The sequence below is a fragment of the Diaporthe citri genome (genome assembly GCF_014595645.1).
Source record: "Diaporthe citri strain NFHF-8-4 chromosome Unknown scaffold_8, whole genome shotgun sequence".
Classification (NCBI taxonomy): Eukaryota; Fungi; Ascomycota; class Sordariomycetes; order Diaporthales; family Diaporthaceae; genus Diaporthe; species Diaporthe citri.
In genome coordinates, this window is record NW_025064853.1 from 2,437,515 (window position 1) to 2,446,882 (window position 9,368).

Here is a 9,368-nt window from a genome sequence, read left to right on the forward strand (position 1 = left end):
GTCACAGGAACAGCGCTCTCAGATGATGCTCAATGCCAGGCTGGACGGAGAGCAAACACCATGTCCGCTTGATCTGACACAAGAAGAACGGTGGAAGGGAGCATTACCTGCCCCGGCCCATCGCGCCCGAAAGCCCCGCATTCCAAGTCTATCTATGAATTTGCTAGAGTCTTCCCAAATAAGTGAACGAAAGACATACTTGGTAGGCAGGTGTGCATCCGGCCCTTTACCTCGAGCACCACTGAGCAGACTGCCAGCCACAAAGAGCATGGGATCCAGATGTGCGCAGTCTGCAAGGCGAAGGTGGGCGGGCTATGAGCCTACGACGAGTATCCGAATTGTCGGGTAAGCTGTCCGCGGCCAATGAGAAGGAGCCCAGGGTGTGGCAGGAGCGCACAACTGGTTGCACAGTACAAGGGATCCTATGCCAGCCGCGAGGCTAGAGCCCGCAGAGCCGGGGAGCTCCAGCTCGGGTGCAATCTCAGATCACGGGCTTCCCAAAGGGTATCCCGGGCTGCCAGAGCGACCATGTGACAGTCATAGAAGCACAGTCCTGAAGGGTCGAGGGGCCGCTGCGCAACCATGAGGACAGCGGCCAGACACCCATTCCAAGGAACAGGCTTCAATAGGGTCGCAAGACCATGATGCAACCCCAGTTGACGTCCCACGGTAAAGCGAGGGGCGAGGCTGGCAGGCAAGGCGTAGCATTAAGCATCCTGAAGCAGGCGGACAGACTGCTGGCTTCATGGTGCGCATTGCATGGGGCATAGCTAGGAAGTACTCTGTAAGTCGACCCGATGCTAGGTAGGTAGCTGCGGAAGGAAGCACGGTGTGCCCGACCTGGTGCTCACCGCCTGTTTGGTAGGTGTTTGCGGTTCACGATGGCCGGCAGTTTGCGCGGTACGTGCGCCGCGTGTAAGGTGGTAGCCCCCGAGCCATGCTGGCGGACATTCGGGCGAGGATCGGTGGGATATGTGAGAACGGCGGTATCTCGTCGAGCATATTTCGGGGGGGGGGGGGTGGTCTGCTTCGAAATGCCTCTGCGAGCCTGGACTGAGGCTGACACGACCCCAGAATCGAGCCTCGCCTACAAGCTTACCAACGTAGTCGACAAGGGCTGAAAGTCCAATCTTTGGGTTTGGCGAATGCCTCAAGCGCGTGGCGTTACATGGTGGAGGAGACGACCGCTTGGGCGGCCACGAGCGCCAAAAGGGTAGAGATCGGGGTGGCTGGGTCGAGGAGGGGGAGATGCCTCGGCATCAGTGATAGCTAGGTAAACAGATGGGGACCCGTGTAGGCCCTGAGATGATGCCATGGAGAGGAAGGAAGTCTGCTGCATGGACTCAATCGACATGCTTGGTGGTTCCTTGTTTGCTGGACTGGACTGGACTGGACTGGCTTGGCTTGGCTTGTGGCGCGCCGTCCCTAGGCCTGAAATCGGATCGCCGCTGGTACAGGGTCCAGCCTGGGAGCGAAGGAGCAGAGCAGACTACACTGCTCTAGGATTTTGCTCGTGGCAAGCGGCACAAACTGGACTGACAGAAGTTTGCGTGCCGCGGGCCCAAGCTGGCTGATCCGGGATGCGCACTGGGCTGGCGGCGGCGGTGGAGATGAACAGGATGGGCGAGCTGGCTTGGCCTCGTGGCACGTGGGCCAGCGGGTGTCGGATGCATGGCTGCATGGGCGGGTGGCCGTGTTGAAGATTGGCTCCAAGGAGTGTCTTTGAATCGAGTGTGTCGTGTGAGCAGAGCCACGAGCCATGATGGAATCATGTCTGAGACATTTTTGCCTGGGAGCACCCGTCCTGGGCAGCACAAACTCTGGTGGAGGGAAAACGCCCGATCCGAGGAGACAGCGACACAAGAGCACAGGACCACAAAATGATGAAGCTACGAAGGTCCTGACCGTGTCCTGTCGGGAGGAAGACCAAGCAACCAAGCAAGCAGCCGGCCCCGGATGATCAACGCGCTGCCCGTGTTTCTTGCCCTTGTCCTGCCCTGCATGTCCCGTCCCACTCCTCAGACCCCTGCCTGCTTCGGAGATGGGAGGGGGGGTCGGGGGTTGATTCCTGTCCCGATCTGAGGTCGCGTCGCTAAGATTCCAAAGAGGCGCTGGCTGCAGTCTTGCTCACTCTCCCCAAACTGGCGGGCACTGACAAGACAGAGATAGAATCGCCTGGAGGGACTGCTGACATCAACAGCTAGGTGGACGGGTTCTTGACAAGCAACTAGGTCGACCACATGGGCGTCGTCCGCTTGTGCTTCTGCTTCTGCTTCTGCTTCTGCGCGTGTGCGTGTGTCTGCGCCATGTGTCCGTGTCCGTGTCTGTGCCTGTGCATCCTCAAGCAGCAGCAGCAGCAGCAGCCAGTCCTTGGTCGTTGCTTCCTTCCCCGTCCATTGCCTTCACCACCTGGGCAGTTACGTCCGTCTTACGGGCCCTCCTCCCATGCTCACGATCTATCTACTCCTGCCTAAGGTACCTTAGACGCGCGCGTGTGCAGACCGCACCTCACCTGACCTCACCCCATCACCATTTGTTCCAGCTTGGCCCTGTCCCATCATCCGCCGTCAACCGCCGTCCGCTGTTGCAACCTGCAGCCCGCGGCTTCCAGCTGCAATGTTGGCAGCCACCGGGCATCAATTGACTTTGGGAGCCTGCATGAGCTCCCCCATCCCAGCGCCAGGGGCCTGGCGAGGGTCTGAGGTCTAAATCCTGAGGGCCTGCAGTAGCTGGGAACTGGCTGGCTGACTGGTGCGCAAGGGGCTCCTTCCCTGCTTTGACACCCTGAACCTGATGAGCCCGACGAGCCTGAACCTTGCTTGAGGCCGCCCTCCTGGAAGTACCAAAGTCCCTCCTCCCTCGACCAAGTCTGCCCAGCAATAGCCGTGGACAACTCACCTTGCATCTGCACCACCACCACCACCCATCCTGATGGGCAGCGTCCGCCATCGTCACCCTCAACAACAACAACATCATCATCATTCCTCCTCAAGCGCGCGCACATACTACGGTACAGCCAGGTACTTTGGGTAAAGGTACCTGTGGCCCTGTCTGTCTCAGCTCCTCTCTCTCTATCTCTCTTTCTTCCCGTCTTCATCTCTTCCCGTCTTCCCCCTCGCTGCGCAGGCACACACACACACACACACACACACACACACACACACGCACATGCATACGTACGCACATCCGTGCATACATATGTGCGGCTTCCTGCACCTGTCGTCCTGACCCGATCCAGTCCCGAGAGCCAGGTCGCTCGCCCCCATTGTCCTCTCTTGCGCTTATTGTTGTACTCTTGTGCTTGCTCGCTCTTTGCTACCACCCTCCTCCGGCCTGGTCAAGCAGCACACACGGTGCGGCTCGGCACGGTACCCATCGACACGTTCTTGTCCTGCTGTGCCATCGTGGGCAGAGTTGGCGACACAGACATACTTCCACACGCGTTGCATTTGACCAGCACCTCCGCCTCGGGCTCAGACTCGGGCTCCCACCGCAGGGGTTCCTTCGTTCATGCAAGTACTTAACCGACCACTCCACACGCCACTGATTACCACAGCGCCGTTGCTGCTGCTGCTGCTGCTGCTCCTTCTGCTGCTGCCGCTGGTTGTGGTTGTGGCCCTGGTTGTATTGCCCTGCCCTGCCCTGCAAGGCACGGCTGGACCCCTTAAGGATACATAACTTACTGCAGCATTCGCTCGCTCGCTCCGAGGCACTCATGCGGCTACAAAGCCTCCAGTGGCACCCTTCATCTCCCTCCGTACCCCTGCTTCAAACTCAGATTCCCAACTCAATCTCTTTCGCTGTCATTTGCGACTTTTCGCATCTGCGTGGCCCGATATCAACCACACGTCCTCCTCTCCGGATTCCAGGCCGCCCAGCCAGGCCCAGACAGCCTCCAAAGCTCCACCTGCGCTCCGGTCCACTATTCAACTCCAGCCCCAGGAGCAGTCTGGCTTTCCAGCCTGCCTGCTCACCGCCTGTGGCTGCGCTCTCATCACGAGGACGTCAACGCTAGTTCGCGCCAGACTTGGAACAGGCTCCCGGTTTGCGCCAGCCTCAGGTGTTTGTTTGCTCGCCATCTGCTCCCGCTTGCTCTACTTGCTGCCGCTATCGCCTTCCGCCACGGAAATCCCCAGGGACAACCACGTACCACCAGTGCTCATCGCCAATCTTGCCACACGGACAAACACACTTGACAGACAGGGTGTCGCGCGCGCGCATTGTCACTTCACGTCTTCCGACACATATAAGCCTTGCTTGCTGTACACGAGTTTATAGCTGTCGCCGTCACAACACCCCTTATGTGTCACTCGGAGAAACACGGCAATCGTCTCCTTACCTTCTCTATACGTGGACGAGACGTCTTGTCGGGTCGTGCCAGGGGGAGTATGAATCCAGAGCCACCAGCTTCTTCCCACGTAACAGGCAGCCTACCCGTCGATTTGCCGAGCCCGACGCTCATCTCCTGACCTCCTGGTCAATGGCATCTTCCGAGGTTGACCAAAAGTTCCTTGGCAAGTTTGCCAAGGCAGAGGAGCAGACGAATCCACTGCTCTCTTCGATTCTCTTCAAGATCCTGGGCCTGTCCATAAACCTGTCCCAGCACCTGGTCAAGGCGAGGAAGCAGCGCAAGCTGGAGCCCACGAGGCCGACCGAGTCACTGGATTTCTATTTCCACATCATCTGGCTCGCACGGGAGGGGCTGGTCATGCTGGAGCAGTATGTGATCCCCATGGTGAACAGGCACAGCGAGCTCAAGGTGCTAGCTTACAAGCTGCGCGCTTCCTTCTACCACATTTTTGTGCTTTTCCACAACCAGCCACCAGTCTCCTCGCAGTTCATGCCCACCCCAGGTCCCGCAGCCACTTCTGCCGCTCCCGGGCCGGCGCCAGCAAGGATCGACAAGGGCAAGGGGATAGCGAGTGACGAAAGCTCACGCTCGGGGGCCCCTTCCTACTCCCGCGGCGGGCCGGTTGCTCCGCCTCCGGGCTTCGGGCCCGAGGTTGTTGGTGCGTTCCTGCTCCCCGCTGGCGACTACCTTCCACAGGCCCGGAGGTACTTTGAAGAGGCCGTGGCCCTCGCAGATCAGCATCTCTGGGGCTCACACTCTCTGCGCTTGTCAGTCAGGACCGAGTACTCGGCCTTCTTGTATGAGTGTGTCCATGACGCAGAAGAAAGTCGAAAAGTGGCCCGCATGACGATCAACGAGGTCTACGAGGCGACCGAAGGGATCGACAACGAGATGTTCAATGATGCGTGCGAGCTCGTCACCGTGCTCGGGAGGATGATGAAACGCGGACAGTCTGGCTCGGCCAAGGCATCGAGCCCCGGCGCTTCACAGCAGAAGACATCGTCGCCAACCATGCAGCCGGTGACGGCAGCCCAGCAACCGTCCCCGCCTATTACAGCCGCGCAACCGCAACCGGGCTTCATCTAGCACTGCCCAAGGCCACATCCACGAAATCAAAACATATTATCGCATCTACTCACTTAATCAAAATACCTTTAATACATGAATATTCCATCGCATGCCACTATTTGTTTTCACGCATCATGATTTGCGACCGGGATACTGAAAATGCTCCTGCGCCGGTGCCCCGATTTTGCCCCCCCCCCCTACCCTCTCCGGGGCCCGGGGCCCTGGGGCCCGGATATCTCTGCAAAGAAAAGTGGTGATGAAGCCATCTCCGCTATTTGGGGGAGAGAGGGGGAAGGGGGAGGGACAGTGTGGGTACTTGCGAACAAAATGGCGTGATACTGTCCCTGGTTGGTGCAGTAGGTAAGCTTGCAAGCATTTAGTATACCGTTGTTTCATTACGAATCCCTGCAGGACCCGTAAAGGAAGACCTTTCCGAGGTCATTCGAATCCCTGCCTCCTTTCACAACCCACATACTTTATGGTTCGTTCACAGCAGGTCCGGCTACCGGACGGCCTTGGACAGCCCAGGGCGCAAGTCCCGATCCAGTGGTTCACCATGCGTGCCCAAGGCCGTGACAGTCCTCGAAGGAAATAGGGCTCATCTGATCGCCCATGTCGCTGTCATTTCGGGCTGATATGAATATCGGCGATCATGACAGACACAGGCTCTTCAGGCCTCCGCCGGTTCACTTTCCAATCCTCAGATTTCGACGGCCGGAAACCATTTAGGCGACATGATGCTCTGGCCATAAGCAACACTTTCTTTAATGTATCGAGGCACAAAGTCTGTAACCCAACCGTCTCTGCTTGATGTCTGCCCTGTGTGGTGTCTCAATATTCGCTAACAAGGTATCTGTTCGGGCCATTCCACCATATCAGTCTCCACTGCCTCTTCCATGGGTTTGGTATCGCCTCTCCTCCGCGGGCAGCGAGCATGCTCGAATGCATATCCATCCTCCTTCGGCACTTTTTGAGCACACACGAAAGTTTTTGCTTGAGCCGTCTTGGTGCTCAATCGATTCTAGTTTCTCAGACTTGGAAACTTGACAGCTAGCTTGTGTTCCATTCAAGTGGACAAGAGACTCAAAGAATATGCAGTGCACGTCGGTCGGGCTCTCATGTGTATATACGGAGCTCACTAACAGTCAGGTTTTGTGACTTTTATTGAATTTTCGAAATTCCTTTGGCGCGTTGAAGTTTCTGAGATCGATGAGCCATGCCGTACACCTAATGCGGCAGCACACTGGAGTGATGGGACACCGCCCTGCCCGTTGGACGAGATTCCCAAGTCTGTCCACGACCATGGCTCCGATGTACCCGGTGAAGCATACAAATACTTCCACAGTCTTCTGGAACATTCAGGAAGTACTCAAACATCACCCGGCAGCTTTGGGACCTCTTTCCCCTGTGACTGCTGCGAAAGACGAGATTTGAGATATATAACTCTGGTCAGAGAGATCGCTGTTGTGGTTGTCTGGACTAGCATATACTGGTTGATTTGCCGATTCCGAAGGGACATCAACCAGTCATGTTTCCCTTGCTGCACCCCTCCCTTCCAGCCCCTCAAATACGATGTCACCAAAGTACCAGTCGCGCGGGTCCTCGATTTTTACCGAACAAAGGCGCAGCTTGCACCCGGGCCACTGGTGCCTGCTCAGTTGCTTGAAGCGTATTTCTCGGTTGAGCTCAATGCTGATGAAAGTGCTTTGCCCGTTGTTCTCCAGCGGCACATCAGAAGATTTCTGTAAGGTCTGCTGTGCATCAAGAGCAATCTGGAAGGGCAACGGCTGGGGTGTAACAGCCTTCGGTATCATCGATAGCGTGTTTTCCGGCGTCGAACTTTCCTCAGTCTCTGCTGCCGCCGCTTCAGTGTTCGGGGTGATCCCATCAAACCCACCAGGGGTCGGCCCTGCAGTTCGTCTTCCGGTGTGGTCGCTGCGGCACCGCTCTGAGGCTTTGTGTCGGTTGCCTCAACAGCTTCGCGCTTACCAGATTGTTGGGCGACAATAGGAAGTGAATCCAACCCGACCAGGAGTGCCTTGTCTAGCGTCTCTTGGACCTGGAGGCGGGTGAAAAACTGAGTGTTTTCGCGACTGGGACAATCCCGTGCCTGGGCTCGTTCGCATTCAAGGTCCATCATCGCTTCGACAATATGGTGGCAGCGCTCTTTGAGTGCTTCATTGCTCATGTAGACTGTATAGAAGGTCAGTTATCTTTCGACGCTGTATTTTGAGAGGTTTGTCAATGTGTAGCTTACAGGGCGAGTCCGGGACATATTGGCCAAGGGGGAAAAGAATGGCCCAGACCTCCTGGTACCAAGTCCTTTGAACTTGTAGCCATACCTGGGGGTATTTCTTCCTCTGTGGACGGTTGATATTTTCCATCACTTCCTTCACTTCTTTCCACTGCTGCGCGCTCATGTAGTACTGAGCCAAATTTTTCTGCACGTTCCTGAGTCGGTCCTCAGGCGAATAGAACCTTCGAAGATGGATCCTGTCACGGCCAGACTGGATTTGATAAGGGAGCTAAGGATGCCCACGTCAGAACGGGGTCAATGTTACCTTAGCCAGTCTCTGGAGCGAAATCCAGGACGTCCGCAGGCCTCAAAAAAGCCTTTGACGCAGGTGATTTCGACGTACTTGAGGCAATATTGACATATCCAGCCTCCGGAAGGTCCGTCGGATGTGTAGCGTGGTGGAGTACCGTTTCGCCCCCCCATTGTCTTCATCGCCGCCTCAACCGTTACCGTCTCTGTCTCCGTATCACCATCTCCGTCACTGCTTTTGTCGTCTCCGTCTTCGCCGTCTCCACTTCCATCGTCGCCAGCGTCGCCATTGCTCCCGCTCCCGTCCTCGGCATCCCCATCGGCATCAGAAGGCGTACAAGTCTTCTGCTTCTTGTGTGCCTGGGATTTTGATCGACCACTCGTCCTGATGGGCCTCTTTTATGTTCCCTGGAACCTGGGTTCTTGGCCTACTGAAGCTTGTGATGTCAGACTGTCGATGATGGCAGGCCCGGAGCCAGATCACGGAAGGGCGAGAGTCTTTCCATCTGAACTCTTTTTGATCGCCGAAATGACGTCTTCGACGGTATACGAGGGTTCTGCCGACAGTATTCGACGATAGAAGCAAAGAGATAAGACTCCGTATCGGTATCTAGGGACGGTCCAACAGATGAGGTAGACGGACTGTCGCCAAATGCATCTCCCAGGAACTCCAAAACTTGCGGGAACTCGCTGGGCTCCCATTGGGTTGCAGCTGGGGGTTTGAATGTTACGCCCTGGTCCATGCTCTCCTCCCTCCATGAGACCCGAGACGATCGTGTGTCTTGTCCCAGCCACCTCCCATTAAAGGTCTGAATCAACTCCTTGCAAATCTCTGTGCGTTAATCTTCACCTACGCTGGACATACCGGGAAAGCTTTGTATCCATGGCCGAAATTCTTCCGAGGCCAGCAGCCTGAAGTCTACGTCTTTTAAATTACTTGCGTCACCTTGAGGACGTCGCTGTAGGTAGAATGGTTGCGGGGAGCATGACGAATCGGGGAAGAGGATCTTCCATCCTGCGAACCACCAGTCTTGAAGCGCAGTTCGCTTGCCTCTTCCCGTAAATCTCCTGCAACCGGTCCACTGCTTTATTTGCGGGATCGTATTCCCGGGAGACGTCAAGAAGGCCAAGAACGCCAGAGATGAACATTTCCGCACGAGGACATGCTCAGGGGCTACCTTTGAGGAGCCCTCCGGCATCACGGAAGAACAAGAGTATCTGATCCGGTGTCTTCGGAAGAGATGTTCCCGCAATCTGGCCCATTCCTTGAACTGGTCATTCGAGCATTGGCGGTGCTTGACTGGGTATTTAAGGGAAAAGGGGCAGTTTGCCTTAAGTCCTGGCCGAGAAGCGCGACGTGGCTTCTTGCCCCTGCCGCCGTCAGACTCTAGGGCTTCGCCTCCA

General features: G+C 56.6%; 2 protein-coding genes across 2 annotated transcripts; one reads left to right on the forward strand and one right to left on the reverse strand.

The window, feature by feature from the left end:
* Positions 1 to 4,480: 4,480 nt before the first annotated feature.
* On the forward strand, positions 4,481 to 5,437 carry INS49_015032 (uncharacterized protein; the record flags this gene model as incomplete). The annotated part of the gene is made up of 1 exon (XM_043175719.1): positions 4,481 to 5,437. One exon carries the CDS (start codon positions 4,481 to 4,483, stop codon positions 5,435 to 5,437), a length of 957 nt encoding a protein of 318 aa, XP_043020676.1.
* A 1,508-nt stretch (positions 5,438 to 6,945) lies between these two features.
* INS49_015033 (uncharacterized protein) lies at positions 6,946 to 8,707 on the reverse strand (the record flags this gene model as incomplete). Its single annotated transcript, XM_043175720.1, has 5 exons — positions 6,946 to 7,367; positions 7,409 to 7,612; positions 7,677 to 7,944; positions 8,166 to 8,324; positions 8,417 to 8,707. 5 exons carry the CDS (start codon positions 8,705 to 8,707, stop codon positions 6,946 to 6,948), a joined length of 1,344 nt encoding a protein of 447 aa, XP_043020677.1.
* Positions 8,708 to 9,368: the final 661 nt, after the last annotated feature.